The 21,476-nt window shown below is 37.5% G+C and overlaps 1 protein-coding gene across 1 annotated transcript; it reads right to left on the reverse strand.

The window, feature by feature from the left end:
- Window positions 1-237: 237 nt before the first annotated feature.
- On the reverse strand, window positions 238-17,265 carry LOC128551872 (uncharacterized). The gene is made up of 6 exons (XM_053532801.1): window positions 17,133-17,265; window positions 16,055-16,171; window positions 12,084-12,234; window positions 7,678-7,740; window positions 5,738-5,830; window positions 238-344 (listed from the first exon to the last, which is right to left on the reverse strand). The coding sequence occupies exons 1-6, from the start codon at window positions 17,172-17,174 to the stop codon at window positions 238-240; spliced, it is 573 nt and encodes a 190-aa protein (XP_053388776.1). The 5' UTR covers window positions 17,175-17,265.
- Between the last annotated feature and the right edge of the window lie 4,211 nt (window positions 17,266-21,476).

The following is a 21,476-nucleotide window of genomic DNA, read 5'->3' on the forward strand; positions in this document are numbered from 1 at the left end:
TTTTACTTACTGGCAACTTTTTTCTGAATAAACCCGGATTCAGGGGCCATCGAATTGATACTACCTGAAAAACTGAAAACAATAAATATTTTAAACCCCTTTTTCTGTGGTTTAAATGTTGAAAAGGGGTTTTTTGGGAGATTCCACTCTTTTTTTTTTGCTCGTGAGGGGCTTGAGACGCTCATCAAGCTCCCGCTTGCCCTTCTTTTTTGAAGCAGATGCAGCTTCCCCCATTGGTTACTTGTGTGCTGGTTCTCGTGTCTCAGTGAAATCAGCAACAGGAAGTGGTGGGAGAGCCTTCTTTTGTTTGCTAGATTTTGAAGTATCTGCTTGCTTTGGTGAGGCTGCAATGTTTGACATAAATGGTGAGGAAACTGGGCTTTATCAAAATGTACTACAAATTCAGTGAATGATTAAGAGCTAAATCTAGTATTATGCTTGTATTGTATTTAAATGACATTAAATTAATGAACATATTAAACAGCATTCCCACTGACTTTTGAAAAGTGGGTACATGTACCCACATACTTTAGAAAATGTGGGTACATGATAAAAAAGTTGGGCACAAACCATACAAATTGAAAAAAATGTTCCAACTGAAACAAAATTATAAAGAAGTATATGGGAAGTGACACTTTTATTCAGCCTGTGTTAATGACAGTGGTTTGTTTTACACATGCACCACAGGGATACAGCTAAAAGTCACTTCTCCTTATAGAAAAGTGGAGAGACTTCTAGCTGAAAAATAGAAATTTATGAACATCATTTCTAACTCAGTATACACCCCCCACACACACACACACACTCCCCACCACCACCACCACACACACCCAGCAAGTTTGTGAAGCAATTTGAAAAGATGGCTATAATTTTCTTGTTTCAATATGGATAAAAACTATTGATGTGACCATTCATTTTCTAGATACTTCATTTTCCATGCAAAGAGTTTTTCTTTATTCCATAATTCTGAAAAAAAAAACACCTGTTTTCAAAAATTCAAGCAGACGCTGATAAGTATCACCCGCTGAGTTTTATTACATTTTTTTGCTGCTATATCTTGCTGCGACATTACAGCAACAACAAGAGTGCCAGAATGTCACAATATACGCCCGTCACAGCAAATTTCTTTACACTAGCACCTGTATTTGCAAATGGAATTTTAATTTTCTAGTTGTTTACAATGTTTGTTTTTTTTAGAAATTATTGTAATTCTTTTATTTTTCTAAGTCCACAAAAAAAAATCCTTACCAGGTAGAGATACCTTAAAATACACCAAAAATTTGAAAGTAACATCAATGTTGTACCACAGAAAAGTGGTCTTGGTTTTTCCCTACGGTCAATTATAAAAAAGTTACAATGTAAGTTATTTATAGTAACAACTAAGGGAAGTTAACCTTTAAAAAAAAAAAAAAAAAAAAAAAAAATTACAAGTCCACACAAAAATCCTTACCAGTAGAGATAGCTCAAAATACATCTCAGAATTGGATGTAACATGCATGTTGTACTACAGAAAAGTGGTCTCGATTTTTCCCCTACGACTTGTAATGAAAAAGTTACAATATAAGCTATTTATAGTAACAGCAAAGGGAATAATTCAAAAGAAGGGGCCAGTGCATGACACTCCGTCTCATGATGGTGTACAATTGTGCCAAGTTACATCAAAATCCCTCCATGCATGAAGTAGAAATGCTCCGGACAAAGTCATTCTTGTATCTGACCTTTGGCCATTAAGTGTGACCTTGACCTTAGACCTAGGACCTGGTTCTTGCGCATGACACTCCGTCTCATGCTTGTGAACATTTGTGCCAAGTTGTATCAAAATCCCTCAATGCATGAAGAAGAAATGCTCCGCACAAAGTTTTCATTCTTGTATCCTTGACCTCTAAGTGTGACCTTGACCTTACCCCTAGGGACCTGGTTCTTGCGCATGACACTCCATCTCATGATGGTGAACAATTGTGCCAAGCTACATAAAAGTCCTTTCATGCATGAAGAAGATATGCTCCTGACAAAGTTTTCATTCTTGTATCCTTTGACCTCTAAGTGTGACCTTGACCTTAGACCTACGGACCTGGTTCTTGCGCATGACACTCCCTCTCATTATGGTGAACAGCTGTGCCAAGCTACATCAAAATCCTTCCATGCATGAAGAAGACATGCTCCGGACAAGTCATTCTTGAATTTTCATTCTTGTATCCTTTGGCCTCTAAGTGTGACCTTGACCTTAGACCTAGGGACCTGGTTTTTGCGCATGACACTCTGTCTCATGATGATGAACAATTGTGCCAACTTTCATCAAAAACCCTCCATGCATGAAGAAGATATGCTCCGGACAAAGTCATTCTTGAATTTGACCTTTGACCTCTAAGTGTGACCTTGACCTTAGACCTAGGACCTGCTTCTTGCGCATGACACTCCGTCTCATGATGGTGAACAACTGTGCCAAGTTTCATCAAAATCCCTCCATGCATGTAGAAGATATGCTCCGGACAAGGTCTGTGGACGCCGCCCACCCGCCAGGGGCATTCCCATAATACGTCCCGTTTTTCAAACGGGCGTATAAAAAAAATGCTATAAAATAAAAACTTGGCGGGTAATACTTATTTAGCATGAACAGTATCGGACTCGAATAAAAATGAAAAATTGCCCGATGAAAGTCAGTCATTTTGTAAATATTAATAAACAAGCAGCTTACGAATCTTCTTTACAATGGAGACCAAATAATTGTGTAGTGGATGCCAGCTGACCACTTAATTATTATTCCTTCTCTTGAGAAGGAATACTTAGATTCTGTAAGTCACACTTGACTTAGCAACTGACGTCGAAAGCTGTTGATATACAAGCTGGCCAATCAAACTCCGTGACCTTAGAAATAACCTCTGACGTTAAACTATTCTTTCTCAGTTGAGGCGACTCATGGATTAAACAATACTAAACCCGAGGATGATTAATTGAATCTTTTATTTCCTCCTGAACATAACATATGTACATTCACCAGATAGACATATATCAGCAAATTTAAATGTAAACAACCAAATATTATCGTTACCTTCAAATGCATGGTTAATATGTGAAAACAAACCCCATTGTGACCCTCTAATTATGTGCAATGAAATTCACACATCGAATCAGGTCAATGTCTTATTGCCTTATTTACTCCACTGAAAGAGGTAACAGATTTAATTTGTTGTTGGATTTAACAATTTATAATAAACAAGAGGGCCATGATGGCCCTATATCGCTCACCTGTTATCATTGCACTTAAGGACAAGTCTTCAAGGTCAAAAGATCATAATAGAAATCAATCAAAAGAATTATGAGAAAATATAGTTGAAATTTTCTTTAAGTAACTTTAAAAACAAGATTTGAAAACTTTTTGTAGAGGTCCACTAGGCAATGCTACATGTCAAATATCTAAGCTCTTCTGGTTTATTTTTAGAAAATTTTGAAGATTTTTCTATGTACAATCAAGTAACCCCATGGGGCAGGGTCAATTTGACCCCAGGGGTCATGATTTGAATAAACTTTGTAAAAGTCTAATAGGCAATGCTACATGTCAAATATCTAAGATCTAGGCCTTCTGGTTTATTTTTAGAATTTTTTTTAAAGATTTTCCTATGTAAAATCAAGTGACCCCTAGGGCGGAGTCAATTTTGACCCCGGGGACAAGGTTTGAACAAATTTCGTAGAGGTCCACTAGGCAATGCCACATGTCAAATATCTAGTCTCTAGGCCTTCTAGTTTATTTTTAGAAAATTTTTGAAGATTTTCCTATGTAAAATCAAGTGACCCCTGGGGCGGGGTCAATTTTGACCCAGGGGGTCATGATATGAACAAATTTTTGTAGAGGTCCACTAGGTAATGCTACATGTGAAATATCTAAGCTCTAGGCCTTCTGGTTTATTTTTAGAAAACTTTTGAAGATTTTCCTATGTAAAGTCAAGTGACCCCTAGGGCGGGGTCAATTTTGACCCCCCGGGTCATAATTTGAACAACTTTAGTAAAGGTCCACTAGGCAATGCTACATGTCAAATATCTAAGCTCTAGGACTTCTGGTTTTTGAGAAGAAGATTTTTTAAATATTTTCCTATGTAAAATCAAGTGACCCCTGGGGCGGGGTCAATTTTGACCCCGGGGCCATGATTTGAACAAATTTTGTAAAGGTCCACTAGGCAATGCTACATGTGAAATATCTAAGCTCTAGGCCTTCTGGTTTATTTTTAGAAATTTTTTGAAGATTTTCCTATGTAAAATCAAGTGACCCCTGGGGCGGGGTCAATTTTGACCCCGAGGTCATGATTTGAACAATTTTAGTAGAGGTCCACTAGGCAATGCAACATGTCAAATATCTAAGCTCTAAGGCTTCTGGTTTTTGAGAAGAAGATTTTTTAAGATTTTCTTATGTAAAATCAAGTGACCCCTGGGGCGGGGTCAATTTTGACCCCAGGGTCATGATTTGAACAAACTTGGTAGAGGTCCACTAGGCAATGCTTCACACCAAATATCTAAGCTCTAGGTCTTCTGGTTTTTGAGAAGAAGATTTTTAAAGTTTTTTCCTTTCGGTTGCCATGGCAACCAGTGTTCTGCATGGAATTCATTCTTTGAACAATTTTGAAAGGGGGCCATCCAAGGAACATCCCTGTGAAGTTTCATCAAAATTGGCCTGTTGGTTTAGGAGGAGAGTTGTTAAAGGAAAGTGTGGACGGACGGACGGACGGACGGACGGACGGACAGACGGACGGACGGACGGACGGACGGACGCCGGACGGTGAGCGATCACAATACCTCACCCTGAGCACTTTGTGCTCAGGTGAGCTAAAAACTAGCGTAAATACTTACCTGATAATTTTTTGGCAGTATAAAACAGACATTACAACCAAAATTTTACAAAATGGTCATTTTATATTTATATTGATGTGCCCTAGAAGGAACTTTTGGTATGCTTTAACTTGTTCAACAACTTGTTGAAAAAAATCCAAGATCGTTGTTTTTGCACTCGCACATGTTGACAATTATCGAAAGTGTCAAAGATGTAACTGCGTCGCTGCTTGGCTGAATACTATCACATCTAGTTTTACAAATTATTTGATTCGCTGTCACAGTTCTCGCGAAAATCTCACAAGTACCTGGAGTAGGCTGAGCTTAAACTATGCCATTGGCATGTAAATTCAACTCGTCTTGACATGTAGCAAATTGTCAACAGTGTGTATTGCAGTAATTTGCGTGTACGGATCAAAATTAATGTCTGGTTACTTGAATTTTGGATCTTTATCGACGAACAATGTATTTTCTGTCAGATTTTTTACGCGTGCATTGTACCCGTGGAATTTTAAAACTTGCATGCAAGTGACTTTTTATGCGTGAATTACGCGGATTTTGCATGAATGGGAATGCTGAATAAATAAACTTCTTTATTTTTGTATGACTAACCAAAAACATATATACATTGTACTCTATGAACTGCCTGCAATAATTCCTCAATTCCCCAAAAATTCATATTGTATCTTTTCTTGATATTGAATCAGCGCAACTATAACAGTGAAACACAATTTGTTGGAGCAGCCATGGTTCATCACCCAAGCTTGTTCAAGCAATTCATATGGTCAATGGCTATTTCCATATATTTTCTATGTTTTGTTTCAACAAAACCCTTGATAACATAAGCATTTTGCTTATCCCTTGTCAACCTTGAATCTGTGTTTTACTGTAACTACTGATCAAAATATTTACACAATACCTTGTTTCTTTGATTGTTTTTTTGTCTGTGAAATGCTCTGTTCTGTAGACGACAAGGGTTCTCCATTTAGGGACTCTGATGATACATTTGCTTCTATTCAAAAAAAAAAAAAACGTTGTTTACTCTGCTATATGTCATAAGTCTTCTTTAAACAATTATGGTTTTATTATTATCCTACTAGAATTAATTGTTTGTGTTATTGTTTGGTTCAAGTAATGCTGACACGATTAGGTCATAATCATAAAAATTATAGTGACTTTTCCAGCTTTTGATGGTGGAAGAAGACCCTAGATGTATCTCCAGGTATGTTAAAGGCATCTTGGTAAAACCATCTACCTTTCTTCTCTAGATGAGCCGTGCCATGAGAAATTCAACATAGTGGCTTTGTGACCAGCATGGATCCAGACCAGCCTGCGCATCTGCGCAGTCTGGTCAGGATCCATGCTGTTCGCTTTCAAAGCCTATTGGAATTAGAGAAACTGTTAGCGAACAGCATGGATCCTGACCAGACTGCGCGGATGCGCAGGCTGGTCTGGATCCATGCTGGTCACAAAGCCACTATGTTGGTTTTCTCATGGCGTGGCTCAGATGGCTTCCTCACATAAAGGATTCTGCACAGTAAATGAGATTTTGAATAGTGCTGAGAGGGAATGGAATTACATTGCTACACCTACAAATCCCACCTGGTATACCAACATATGATTCGTTAACTTGAAAAATGGGTTACTTTTCTGAACATATAACTAAAAAAAATCCATGCAGGCAGCATACATCAAACAAGAGCTGTTGGAGGACAGCAACGCTCGACTATTCAACAGCCTTGTCAATTGAATTAATACAAAAGTTTAAAAAGGGGCATAATTTTGTAAAAATGCTAAACAGGGTTAGGGAACCTGCACAGTGCTTATCAGCTCATGACAGTGGACAAGTGTGTGAAGTTTCAACCCATTCCCATTAGTGGGTAATGAGATACCAGCTTACATATAAGAATTTAACCAAAAACTGCTAAGTTGAAAACAGAGTATAATTTTGTAAAATGCAAAGTAGAGTTATTGAACCTTTGCACTGTATGTCAAATCATGACAGTGAACAAATGTGTAAAGTTTCAATCCTTTCCCCATTAGTGGATACTGAGATACCAGCTTACATACAAAAACTTAACCCAAAACTGCTGAGTAAGTGGTAAAAGGGGCATAATTTTGAAAAAATGCAAAGTAGAGTTATGGGACCTGCACAGTGCATGTCAGATCAAGACATTGAACAATTGTGCAAAGTTTCAATCCATTCACATTATTATTAGTGGATACTGAGATACCAGTTTACACACAAAAACTTGACCAAAAACTGTTAAGTGGAAAAAGGGGCATACGGTAATTTTGAAAAATGCAAAGTAGAGTTATGGGACCTGCTTAGTACATGTCAGATCATGACAGTGAACAAGTGTGTGAAGTTTCAATCCATTCCCATTAGTGGGTACTGAGATGCCTGCTTACATACCAAACCTTAACCAAAAATTTCTAAGACGAAAAAGGGGCAAAATTTTGTAAAAAAGCAAAATAGAGTTATGGAACCTGTGCAATGTAAGTCAGTTTATCACAGTGAAAAAGTGTGTGAAGTTTCAATCTATTCCCACAAGTGATTACTGAGATACCAGCTTACATACAAAAACTTACCCAAATTGGGACGCGGACACAGACGCACGGGCGAGTCCAACAGCTCTACTATTCCATTAATAGTCGAGCTAAAAACCTAAGCATAATTAAAACTGTATAAAAAATTTCTTTCACAAGCAAAATAGTCACAAATAATGGATTTTCATCTGGCACTGGCACCTTGGAAAATTATTTAATTACTTGCCGAACCAGATACCTCTGACTTTGAAAAATTTTCTACGTAACTGTGAAATTCAAGTTATACTTTCAAAATTAAAAAGTACATACTAGACTGTCTACTTTTCTTTGGAAGAGCTGGGGTTCCATTGAGAGACGTGTTCACTGAATCCTCTGAAATGTTCAAGCATACTTGTCACTTGTCTTGACTACATGTATTTCTTCAGAGTGTTTGCATGTTTGGCTGAAACAGCTTCTTTAGAAAACAGTTAGTCATATAAAAAAAGATTCTAAAATTTTAAACAGTGCTGCATCACTCCAATATAATGCCATATATATTATATATATATATTATATATAAAAATACTATTTTAATATATTATATATATATATATAATTATATGATTATATATATTATATAATATATATATATAAGACTGAAAAAAACAAGTTCTAGAAACATCCGCTAATAAATCCCTGAGCACCAAATGTGTAAGACATTTTAATAAAAAACAAGGGGCCATCATGGCCCTAGTCGCTCACCAGAGTAACACAACTAACAAACATTTTTGACCTAGTGACCCAGTTTTTGAAAACCACATGACCCAGTTTCAAATCGTCTGAGTTTTCAAGGAGAAAAACATTCGACCAAGTTTCATGAAGATTGGAGCAAAAATGTGGTCTCTAGTGTTTTTTTTTGATTTGGCCAGTAACCTAGTTTTTCACCCCACCGGAGCTAATTTTTAACCTGTCTGAAATTTCATAGAGACAAATTCCGACCAATTTTCATTAGGATTGGACCAAAAATGTTGCCTGAGTTGTAAACAAGCATTTTTTTCATTTGACCTAGTGACCTATTTTTTTGCCCCCACATGACCCACATTAAAACTCAGCCATGATTTCATAATAACAAATATCCTGACAAATTTTTCTTGAAGATTGGAGCAAAAAATCTAGAATCTCAAGACAAACATTCTGAAAAAATTCTAAATGAGTTTCAAACTTAAATGTGGTCTCTAGTGTTAACAAGATTTTCCTTTAGATCTGGCCTAGTGCCCTAGTTTTTGACCCAACATGACCCAGATTTGCCCTTTGGCTTTGAAGATCATCAAAAATAAACATTTGACCAAGTTTCATGGCGATAGGGTCATAAATGTGGCCTCTAGGGTGTTAACAAGTTTTTTCCTTTAATTTGAATGGGTAAACAGTTTTTGACCCCAAGGACCCAGTTTCGAACTTGACCTAGAGGTCATCAAGGTTAACATTCTGACCAAGTTTCAGGAAGATAGGGTTTAAATGTGGCCTCTAGAGTGTTAACACTGGTGACCTAGTTTTTGACCCCAAATGACTCAATTCAAACTCGTCCAAGACTTATTGATTTAACAAATTTTGACCCAAATTTCATTAAGATTTGGGGCCAAAATTGTGACCTCTAGAGTGTTAACAGTCAAATTGTTGACGAAGCCGGACGCCGGACACCGAACACCGGGCGATCACAAAAGCTCACCTTGAACACTATGAAAAATGACCAGGAGAAGATTGAACATGACATCTCAAAGGAGGGGTGATAAACAGTTGCATAACTAACTATTACTGAAAAGGTATTGTATCAAACAGGTCAATATTTCCTAGCATAAATATGATCAACCTTTTCCCAGAACTCATTTCTTACTTCAAAAAGTTTACTATTTCGAACTCTAAAAATAGTGAAAAGCAACAAAGTCATTATAGAGAACTGTTATGTTTGGGTTTTATACTTAAGTCAAACTGGCAACATTCCCCCCAAATTCTGAAGATGTGGAAATATTCAGAAGGTTTATTTTTGCTAATACGCACACTGTACATAATGATGTCTGTATGATAATAATTAGAATCATTATAGAAAAAACTTTAACGCATAAAAAAACAAGAGCTCGTCGAACACGAAATGACCCCCTTGATGCATTCAGTAATTGCACAAGGAACAGAAATTATTTGGTCACTTTGCAATGGATGTTTGACCTCAATAATTTGGGTCATTGACCAAATCATAAGTAAACTCTGTATCAAATGTGGATCTTAGACCAAAGCATTCTCCAGTTATTGGCAAAAACAAGTTCTACTGTTCTGGGTCAATGGATCTTGACCTACTGACCTCAAATCCATAGTGGTCATCTGCTGGTCATGTTCAACATCCCTATTAAGTTTGGTGATCCTAAGCCATTGCCAAAGTATTCTAAAGTTACAGTCCGGAAATTGTGTTTTATATTTATGTATGTAATAATATGATGATTATGGTGATGATGTTGGTGGTGACGGTGATATAACACAACATGATATGAATTTTTCTGAAAATATCCAGTAAGGCGTAAAAAAAATTGTTTCCGTATCCCAACCTGTGCTAAATTTTTGGCCTGACCCTAAATTTTATAAATGGCCTTGGAGAATTATTTTTTTCAACATTTTAACAAAAAGTTGCAAAACTGCACTTTTTATGCTTTAAACATAGTCAGTGATGTTAGAAACTAGAGTTGTCACTGGAGTGACGAATAATATCCCCACAATATGGCCTTGTCACAGAACTAAGCCAATGTCAAAGCCGAACTTGCTTGACCTTTGACCTACTGACCACAAAATCAATAGAGGTCATCTGCTAGTCATGATCAACCTCCCTATGAAGTTTCATGATCCTCCGCCCAAGCATTCTCAAGTTATTGGGCAGTAAAAGGTTTAAATGACCTTTCACCCTTTTGGGAAATCAAAATCAAAATGGTCATCTGCTTGACATGACAAATCTCCAGATTAAGTTTTTCCCGAATCCCAGTCCCAAGCATTCTCAATTATTGTCCCAAAACTGTTTAAATGTTTTCCCGGGGCACCTGTGACCCTTTACCTGTGACCTACTGACCTCAAAATCCTAGGGGGCATCTGCTATCATAACTAACCTCCCTATCAATTTTCATGATCCTAGGCCCAAGCATTCTCAAGTTATCATCCGGAAACCGTTTAACTGTTCCGAGTCACTGTGACCTTGACCTTCGACCTACTGACCTCAAAGTAGAACCTGACCTGTATTTCATGATGCTACACCTGTGTACCAAAATTTATGATCCTAGGCCCAAGCGTTCTCAAGTTATCATCCGGAAACCATTTAACTGTTCCGAGTCCCTGTGACCTTGACCTTTGACCTACAGACCTCAAAGTCGAACTTGACCTGCATTTCATGATGTTACATCTGTGTACCAAAATTTATGATCCTAGGCCTAAGTATTCTCAAGTTATCATCCGGAAACCATTTAACTGTTCAGGGTCACTGTGACCTTGACCTTTGACCTACTGACCCCAAATTCGAACTTGACTTGTATTTTCTGATGTTACACCTGTGTACCAAAAATTATTTAAATTAGTCAAGCCTTTCTTGAGTTATCATGCGGAAACCATGCAAAACCAAAAAATCCAAAACAAACAAGGAGCTGCATTCAATAAACGCTTGATGCCCCAAGTGGCATCCTTGTCGATAGATTTTGCACCAAAGTCCAATACGAGGTCAAGGTCAAACTGAGGTCAGGTGACGTTTGAGGATGAGGAATGGTCACAGTTTACATCTGTATTAGTATCAATTCATTCTTGTAAGGGGGTATTGATGCTAGACGAAACGGTCCCATCTGGTTAACAAAGAGATGGCCCATATAAAGCAACCTAAGTCCAAAATGAGGTCAAGGTCAAACTGACATCAGGTGATGTCTGAAGATGAGGAATGGTCACAGGTTACATCTGCATTAGTATCAAGTCATTCTAGTAAGGGGTATTGATGCTAGACGAAACGGTCCCATTTGGTTAACCAAGAGATGGCCCATATAAAGCAACCTAAGTCCAAAATGAGGTCAATGTCAAGGTCAAACTAAGGTCAGGTGATGTCTGAAGATGAGGAATGGTCACAGGTTACATCTGCATTAGTATCAAGTCATTCTAGTAAGGGGTATTGATGCTAGACGAAACGGTCCCATTTGGTTAACCAAGAGATGGCCCATATAAAGCAACCTAAGTCCAAAATGAGGTCAATGTCAAGGTCAAACTAAGGTCAGGTGATGTCTGAAGATGAGAAATGGTCACAGGTTACATCTGCATTAGTATCAAGTCATTCTAGTAAGGGACATTGATGCTAGACGGAACGGTCCCATTTGGTTAACCTCGTACGGACAGGACAATCACTATGCCTCCAGCATCAGTAGATGCTGGGGGCATAAAAAATTTATGGCCCTACCTACCCTTATTTATTTGAGCATGTTACTGGAAACAAACATGCCTTTTATGCCTAAAATAACTGCAATTTCTACACCTCTGTTACGTGCTCACCTGACTTAGGCAGCCACTTTTACCACTTCCCTTGACTGGCAGCTTAAAACAGGTTGAACTCATTTTAAAAAATTATTTCTAAAAATCATGTAAATCTATAAAGTCAGCTGTTTAAATGCTAAAACAGGAATAAAGCCCAAGAACAAAATCAGAAAAGAAAAAAAAAATCTATTAATATTCACCTTTTTTATTTTTACCCTTGACAGCTGTCAATTTCACGTCTGAACTATCTCCAGCTACAAAAGGGCTGTTTCCTGTTCCATCAGCAAGGTTTGCTGGTCTATGTTTGTTGCCCCTTACTGTGTTTCTAAAACTACCTCCTTTGATTGCCCTCTGAAATACCAACCAAAGTCAGAAAACATGATCAAACACTGTGACAGTACTTTTTCAAGCTTCTCGTAAAGGACTAGCCTCTGAAGATTTGGTATAAAGCTACAGTCATCTTATTATCTGCCTTTAAATAATATAACTGGTTTTAAAACAAGAGGACCATGATGGTCCTGAATCGCTCACCTCTTCCCACATGATCCAGTTTTGAGTATGACGTCGTTTTTTCTATTATTTGACATAGTGACCTAGTTTTTGAGCTCATGTGACCCAGTTTTGAACTTGACCTAGATATTATAAAGATAAAAATTCTGACCAATTTTCATGAAGATCCACTGAAAAATATGGTCTCTAGAGAGGTCACAAGGTTTTTCTATTATTTGACCTATTGACCTAGTTTTTTAAGGCACATGACCCAGTTTCAAATTTGACCTAGATATCATCAAGGTGAACATTCTGACCAATTTTCATGAAGATTCATTCAAGGGTATGGCCTCTAGAGAGGTCACAAGGTTTTTCTATTTCAAGACCCACTGACCTAGTTTTTGATCACAGTTGACCCAGTTTCAAACTTGACCTAGATATCATCAAGATAAACATTCAGACCAACTTTCATACAGATCCCATGAAAAATATGGCCTTTAGAGAGGTCACAACGTTTTTTCATTATTTGACCTACTGACCTACTTTTTGAAGGCACGTGACCCACTTTCGAACTTGACTTAGATATCATCAAGGTGAACATTCTGACCAATTTTTATGAATATCCATTCACAAGTATGGCCTCTAGAGAGGTCACAAGGTTTTTCTATTTTTAGACCTACTGACCTAGTTTTTGACCGCACATGACCCTGTTTCGAATTTGACCTAGATATCATCAAGATGAACATTCAGACCAACTTTCATGAAGATCCATTGAAAAATATGGCCTTTAGAGAGGTCACAATGTTTTTCTATTATTTGACCTACTGACCTAGTTTTTCACGGCACGTGACCCACTTTCAAATTTGACCTAGATATCATCAAGATGAACATTCAGACCAACTTTCATACAGATCCCATGGAAAATATGGCCTCTAGTTAGGTCACAAGGTTTCTCTATTATTTGACCTACTGACCTAGTTTTTGATGGCACGTGACCCACTTTCGAACTTGACTTAGAAATCATCAAGGTGAACATTCTGACAAATTTTCATGAAGATTTCATGAAATATATGGCCTCTAGAAAGGTCACAAGGTTTTTCTATTTTTAGACCTACTGACCTAGTTTTTGACCGCACCTGACCCAGTTTTGAACTTGACCTAGATATCATCAAGATGACCATTCAGACCAACTTTCACACAGATCCCATGAAAAATATGGCCTTTAGAGAGGTCACAAGGTTTTTCTATTATTTGACCTACTGACCTAGTTTTTGATGGCACGTGACCCAGTTTCGAACTAGACCTAGATATCATCAAGGTGAACGTTCTGACCAATTTTCATGAAGATCTTGTGAAATATATGGCATCTAGAAAGGTCACAAGGTTTTTCTATTTTTAGACCTACTGACCTAGTTTTTGACGGCACGTGACCCAGTTTCGAACTTGACCTAGAAATTATCAAGATGAACATTCAGACCAACTTTCATACAGATCCCATGAAAAATATAGCCTTTAGAGAGGTCACAAGGTTTTTCTATTATTTGACCTACTGACCTAGTTTTTGAAGGCACGTGACCCAGTTTCGAACCTGACCTAGATATCATCAAGGTGAACGTTCTGACCAACTTTCATGAAGATCTTGTGAAATATATGGCCTCTAGAGAGGTCACAAGGTTTTTCTATTTTTAGACCTACTGACCTAGTTTTTGACCGCACGTGACCCAGTTCCAAACTTGACCTAGATATCATCAAGATGAACATTCTGACCAATTTTCATGAAGATCCATTGAAAATTATGGCCTCTAGAGAGGTCACAAGGTTTTTCTATTTTTAGACCTACTGACCTAGTTTTTGACGGCACGTGACCCAGTTTCGAACCTGACCTAGATATCATCAAGATGAACATTCTGACCAACTTTCATAAAGATCCCATAAAAAATGTGACCTCTAGAGTGGTCACAAGCAAAAGTTTACGGACGGACGCACGGACGGACGGACGACGGATGACGGACACCGCGCGATCACAAAAGCTCACCTTGTCACTTTGTGACAGGTGAGCTAAAAAAACAAGAGCTGTCTCCATAGGATGACACATGCCCCTGATGGCACTTTGAATGAATAGTTATGGCCGATGTTAGAGTTTAGGACCTTTGACCTACGGAGCTGGGTCTTGCGCGTGACACGTCGTCTTACTGTGTCACACATTCATGCGTAGTTATTTTAAAATCCATGCATGAATGACAAAGATATGGACCGGATACGCCCATCAATGCACTATCATGAAAAATGACCTTTAACGTCTAAGTGTGACCTTGACCTTTGAGCTACGGACCTGGGTCTTGCGCATGACATGTCGTCTTACTGTGGTACACATTCATGCCAAGTTATTTGAAAATCCATCCATGGATGACAAAGATATGGACCGGACACGCCCATCAATGCACTATCCTTTAACGTCTAAGTGCGACCTTGACCTTTGAGCTACGGACCTGGGTCTTGCGCATGACACGTCGTCTTACTGTGGTACACATTCATGCCAAGTTATTTGAAAATCCATCCATCGATGACAAAGATATGGACCGGACACGCCCATCAATGCACTATCCTTTAAAGTCTAAGTGTGACCTTGACCTTTGAGCTATGGACCTGGGTCTTGCGCGCGACATGTCGTCTTACTGTGGTACACATTCATGCTAAGTTATTTGAAAATCCATCCATTGATGACAAAGATATGGACCGGACACGCCCATCAATGCACTATCCTTTAATGTCTAAGTGTGACCTTGACCTTTGAGCTACGGACCTGGGTCTTGCGCGCGACACGTCGTCTTACTGTGGTACATATTCATGCCAAGTTATTTGAAAATCCATCCATCGATGACAAAGATATGGACCGGACACGAAAATTGCGGACAGACTGACAGACCGACAGACTGACAGACTGACAGACGGACAGACGGTTCAAAAACTATATGCCTCCCTTCGGGGGCATAAAAAAGCTTTTACATTAAGTTGGTTTGTAAAAATCAAAAACATGCCAACACAGTTCAGGTCACATGCAGCTAGTCTAGCCACTAGACTGATAATAAACATATTTCTACGTTTTTCCCCTTTTTTGTCGAATTCAATTTCATAGAGACAAAAGCCAGTCTATTTTAGAGATTTTCACAGATGAATGAAGATATTGGACATAGGATATAGATTGGCTCAGTTCACTACATTCAATCATAAAATGTAAAAAGATATATCATAGTCTAGGAGCTAGTCTAACATGCAGCCTATCCAGCTTTACTGGTTGAGGAAGACCCTAGGAGCCCTGCCAGGCAATATTTCAGAGATCTGCTGGCACTAACCACCAACCTTCTATAAGCCTGCTGGATGGCTTTTTTACATAACCAGAGCAGGGCTCAAACCTAGAGAGGTGTTGGAGGGGACAATGATTATAAGTTACCATAACCACTCATCAAGGGTGTCTCTTTAATTTTTTGAACTCCCTAAAATATTGAATATTTTAATCTTCAACCATAACACAATACTTATAAATGACTTCCTAATTTCTTCTCCTCTTTTCAACAGCTAGTGGTCACCCCTTTCCTCATGAAACTCAAGTTTCATGATGTCAGATGACCAAATTATACTTCAGGTATTTTTTTTTTTGTTCTAAATAAAAGCACCCACTTACCAGAAGTTTTTTAGACTTGGAATCATCCTCCCCATTGATAACTGGTTCGCTTGATGCTTTCTTAATTGACCCTCTCTTGCTACTGTTTCTTTCAATAGTTGGGGTATCACCTTTGTCCTGAAATAACGAATAATACATGCGTACTTTGATGCCTGCAACTATCATGCTATTTGTAATTTTTCATATTGTAACTTTGATAAATAATATATATATAGAATCTGTTTCATTTATTTCAAGTTATAATATGATGCTATTCATTATTCTCAGAGCTCAATGTGAAAATCTCCCCATTCTGCCTGAGACAGGTAAATGCTGAGTTGGGGCAGGTTTACACTGAAGCAACTTTGAACAGCATGAAAAAGTAGCCTTTATGCAAATCTTTGTAATTTCTTCAAAACTATGAAACTGGATATAAAATTTAATTAATTAAACACTTCAACTGAATGATAGTAGAATAACTACTACAGTAAAATCATTTAATTTCGTGGGCATAAAACTTTATGGTTTTGGTGAAAATAGCAATTTCGTTGGGATATGAATTCCTGGATTTCAACTTTTGAAGATAAAATGAATGGGATTTTATTTGTTTGTTGGGATTAAATTTCGTGGATTGATTCAACCACAAAATGCACGAAAAATTAGTCTCCCATGAATATTAATGATTTCACAGTATGAGCTTCTCATATACATGATACTGAAGAAAGCATAAATATGACAAAAAGAATAAACAAGAGCTGCCTGTAAGACAGCCAATGCTCGACTATTCGAACTGTTGTCCCAGAAGCAGAAATATTACCCAAAATGTTAAAATATCTATAGAGTTTCAATCCAGTACCTGCGTTAGTTTTGGAGATAGTAACTTGCATGCAAAACTTTAACCAGAAGTTTTAAGTTAAAAAGGGGACATAATTTGGCCAAAATGCATGTCAGAGCTATGAGACTTGATGCTATCCCCAAGTTTTATAACCCTAAAAACAGGTGTGATGCTGACGCCAATGCCAGGGTAAGTGTAATAGCTAGACTATTCTTTGAATTGTCGAGCTAAAAACTGGAATAAATAAGTATCTAAGAAACCTACCTTTTTCCCTTTAAATACTGAGAATGCCGACACTTTCTTCATTGTGTGTGATCTCCTTTGACTTCCTTCTAAAATCTAATGCACCTCCTCTATCAATTTACAACTGAAAAGCAAATAAAATATAAACTAGAAATTGTGACCATAGGACATGGATGCCCCCACATATTGTGCCATCCTCTATATAGCAAAAACTATCAAAAGGCAATAACTGCAGTAAAAATATTCACAGAAAAAGCTTAATTGTTTGTAAAGCAAATCAGGCTAATAGTGTGGGAAGAATTGGAAACACAAGATTTTTCTCTATATTCCATATAAAAACAAGAGCTGTCGGAGGACAACAACGGTCAACTATTCAACAGTTTTGTCAATTGAATGAATATTAATGTCGAAAAATGGGCATAATTTTGTAAAATTGAAAACAGGTTATGGAACCTGTACAATGCTTATCAGCTGATGACAATGGACAATTGTGTGAAGTTTCAATCCATTCCCATTAGTGGGTACTGAGAGACCAGCTTACATACAAAAACTTAACCATAAACAGCCAAGTCTAAAAAACGGGGCATAATGTTGTAAAAATGTGAAGTAGAGTTATGGAACCTATGCACTGCATGTCAGATCATCACAGTGAACAAGCGTGTGAAGTTTCGATCTATCCCATTAGTGGGTACTGAGATACCAGCTTACAGTTACATATAAAACCTTAACCAAAAATTTCGAAAAAGGGGCATAATATTGTAAAAAAGCAAAACAGAGTTAAAGAACCTGTGCAATGTAAGTCAGTTTATCACAGTGAATAAGTGTGTGAAGTTTCAATCCATTCCGGCAAGTAGTTACTGAGATACCAGCTTACATACAAAAACTTGACTAAATCGGGATGCGGACGTGCACGCGGACGCATGGGTAAGTCCAATAGCTCCTCTACCTATTCTTTGAATAGTCGAGCTAAAAACTATCAAAGGGCCATAACTGCAGTATAAATAGTCACAGAAAAATTTTCTTCCTGTATGGTCATCTGCACATCAACCTTGTTCATCTGTGAAAGTTTGAAGCAAATAAGGCTGTGGGAGGAGTTGGACACAAAATTTTTCTCTAGTCTTGACTACATATGTAGACAATGATGGTAAACAAGTGGTCCAAGTTTAAAAGCCATTATGACAAACAGGTTAGGCAAACTACGGACTGGTAGGAAAAATTTAACTGATTTCCAAGTCCAAAAAGGGCCATAATTCTGCCAAAACAGTTGACAGAGTTATGTGCTCTTGCCAACAGATGGAGATCATTATGATAAATAAGTGTTCAAAGTTTCAAAGCCACAAGTCAAATAGTTTTGACAAAACATTGACTTGTACGAAAACTGAACCAATTTCCAAGTCTAAAAAGGGCCATAACTCAGCCAAAATAGTTGACAGAGTTATGTACTATTGCCTACAGATCATGATGATAAGCAAGTGTTCAAAGTTTCAAAACCAAATAGTTGACAGAGTCATGTACTCTTGCCTACAGATGGAAATCATGATGATAAACAAGTGTTCAAAGTTTAACAAAACATGTACTTGTATGAAAACTGTACCAATTTTCAAGTCAAAAAAGGGCCATAATTCAGCCAAAACACTTGACAGAGTTATGTATTCTTATCTACAAGGAGAGACTAATATAATAAACAAGTGTTCCAAGTCACATGGACTTGTACGAAATCTGAACCAATTTCCAAGTCCAAAAGGGCCATATTAATTCAGCCAAAATACTTGACAGAGTTATGTACTCTTGCCTACAAGTAGAGACTGTAATAAGAAGTGTTCCAAGTTTGAAGTATATATCTTTGATGGTATACAGGATATTACTATTTCATAAAAATGCCAACGCCAGGGTGAGTAGTATAGCTCTCCATATTCTTCAAATAGTTGAGCTAATAAAATAATCATGAATGGTGATAATGGTGACCGACAGCATGAGCCCTGTATACAGCAAACAACAATGAATCTACATTATTTTGTATTTGAATTATCAGGTATTGTTACCCTTCTTTCTCCAACAATAATACTATCAATCACACTAAAAAGCATATGCAATATAGATTTCAATAACATAAATTTATATTCTCTAATACATTTTTGTATCATAATGAGGATTATGAAATGGTTTTGACTGGCATTTCACCTACAGTTTAATCTGATCTTATTTGAATCAGATATTTTTCTCCTTTGATTACATTCTTCTGGTCTACACCTAAGATAACAGTTGAAATAAGATTTTAATTATCCCAAATGACCAGTTTTTGGAGTGAAAGCATTGGAAGTAAAGAATCCAATTAGTGTGTCATCAATCCTGCTAAATTTCTAAAATGGACTGGTCCATCATTCAGTCTTGGCAGTACCACTTACTATTCAAAGGGGTGTTCACTGAAAATTCACAGGTTGAACAAGGAACAGTGCAGACCATGATCAGCCTGCATGGATGTGAAGGCTGGTCTTGGTCTGCACAGGTCGCAGAGGCAAAATCACTTGCCACCAGCAAACTAAAGGTTAAGCTTGTTGGAAACATTTAACAGTAGTCTGGAAATTTTTTGGAAATTAATGAAAAAAGGGTTGAACTGTCAACATTTTTACCTTAATATAAAGTACAAGTTATTGATAAAGAGTACCTTTGACTGCAAATTAAATACCCAGTGTAGAAAATAAAATTGAATTGTTCATGTGCACACCTCTGTTTAAAAGGGGTGCTAAGTTTCTAGCAGGGTCCAAGGGGCTTGCATGTCCCCGACCCTCCATCCCCTAATATGTTTCCCTTAGTATGCCTCAAATGTAGAAATCTGACTTGTACTTGACATAGTTTGTGCATGGATATTTAACACAATGACACCTTAACTTTTCACAGAAAGCAATCTGACAAAAATAATATTTCAAGATCTTTTTAATTTGACCATCATTGCTGTCCCCCATTTCATCAATTATAAATTATTTTGACAAAGTTCTCTGAGCAAAATGAGCTGGAAAGTTTTACTTAACTGAGTGGCATCTAAATTTAGAATTTTGGCTGCCTTAAGCCAAAATTTTGGTTATAAAATGTATCCACGCTAGACATTATGTGGTGTGCACACCCACCCCATTTCTGTTCTGCCCTTATTTGATACCAGTTCTCTTGAATGACAGTGGATCTTGACTGTCTCATGATTTAGGATTTCCAGATTTCTTTAATCCTTCATGGAGAAGTCTCCAATTTAAAATGCTGTAATATGCTAATTAATCAATTCTGCAGTTTATGCTTTACTGGAAATGCATATGGCCAGAAATAAAACCAACAGTATATAGAGTTTACTATTTTTGAAGTCTGAAAGAATGATTTCATGGGCAATGGCTCAGGTAACCAAGGATATGAAGGGAGTAACCACACTAACCTTACTTTATTTGCTTATCGCCATGGCTATTATGATCTGATATTTTATACCCGTAGTTGTCATCCCTCTAAGCCTTACCCGTATCTGCATTTTACAGTTAGGAAAACGAAGACATTAAAAAATCCAAAAAAGTCATAATTACTGGTCAGACATACTTGCTTTAATAAATTAAACATTAATATTATTATTATTATTTATTATTATACCAGATTTATGTAGCGCCCTTTTCATGATAAACACGTTCAAAGGCCCTTTACATATAGCAAACACAGCCACACAGGACGCGAAATTCATCCTCTACAAGTACAGACTTCATGTAGAAACTTTAAATGGGTTGAATTTAAATCATAATTTTAAATAAGACTTAAATCTTCGAAAATATGATGTGACAGGTGCGAGGAGATATCTACCCTGACACCAGTTTCAATAAACAGCAGACTGCTGACGACACTAAATCGCAGAAACAAAACACACAAGAGCTCTTAGAACACGAAATGCCCCCCTTGATGCATTCAGTAATTGCACAAGGAACGGAAATTATTTGGTCATTGTATATAAAAGTTCTACTGTTCTGGGTAAATGTGACCTTGACCTTTGACCTATTGACCTTAAAATAAGAGGTCATCTGCTGGTCATGATCAACCTCCCTATTAAGTTTCATGATCCTAGGCCGAAGCGTTCTCGAGTTATCATCCAGAAACCGTTTAACTGTTCTGGGTCACTGTGACCTTGACCTTAGACCTACTGACCTCAACATCAATAGGGGTCATCTGCTGATCATGATCAACCCCCCTATCAAGTTTCATTATCCTAGGCCCAAGCATTCTCAAGTTATCATCCGAAAACCATGTAACTGTTCTGGGTCACTGTGACCTTGATCTTTGATCTCAAAATCAATAGGGGTCATCTGCTGGTCATGATCAACCTCCCCATCAGTTTTCATGATC

This window comes from Mercenaria mercenaria, unplaced genomic scaffold, assembly GCF_021730395.1.
Source record: "Mercenaria mercenaria strain notata unplaced genomic scaffold, MADL_Memer_1 contig_1786, whole genome shotgun sequence".
Taxonomy (NCBI): domain Eukaryota; kingdom Metazoa; phylum Mollusca; class Bivalvia; order Venerida; family Veneridae; genus Mercenaria; species Mercenaria mercenaria.

Coding starts and splice junctions, on each gene's coding strand:
- LOC128551872 (XM_053532801.1), bottom strand. CDS start 17,174: ATGAAGAAAGTGTCGGCATTCTCAGTATTTAAAGGGAAAAAG. Junction 5,831..7,677: donor AAAGAAAAGTAGACAGTCTA/GTATGTACTTTT, acceptor TTTTTTGAATAG/AAGCAAATGTATCATCAGAG. Junction 345..5,737: donor AAAACAATCAAAGAAACAAG/GTATTGTGTAAA, acceptor CAAACATTGCAG/CCTCACCAAAGCAAGCAGAT.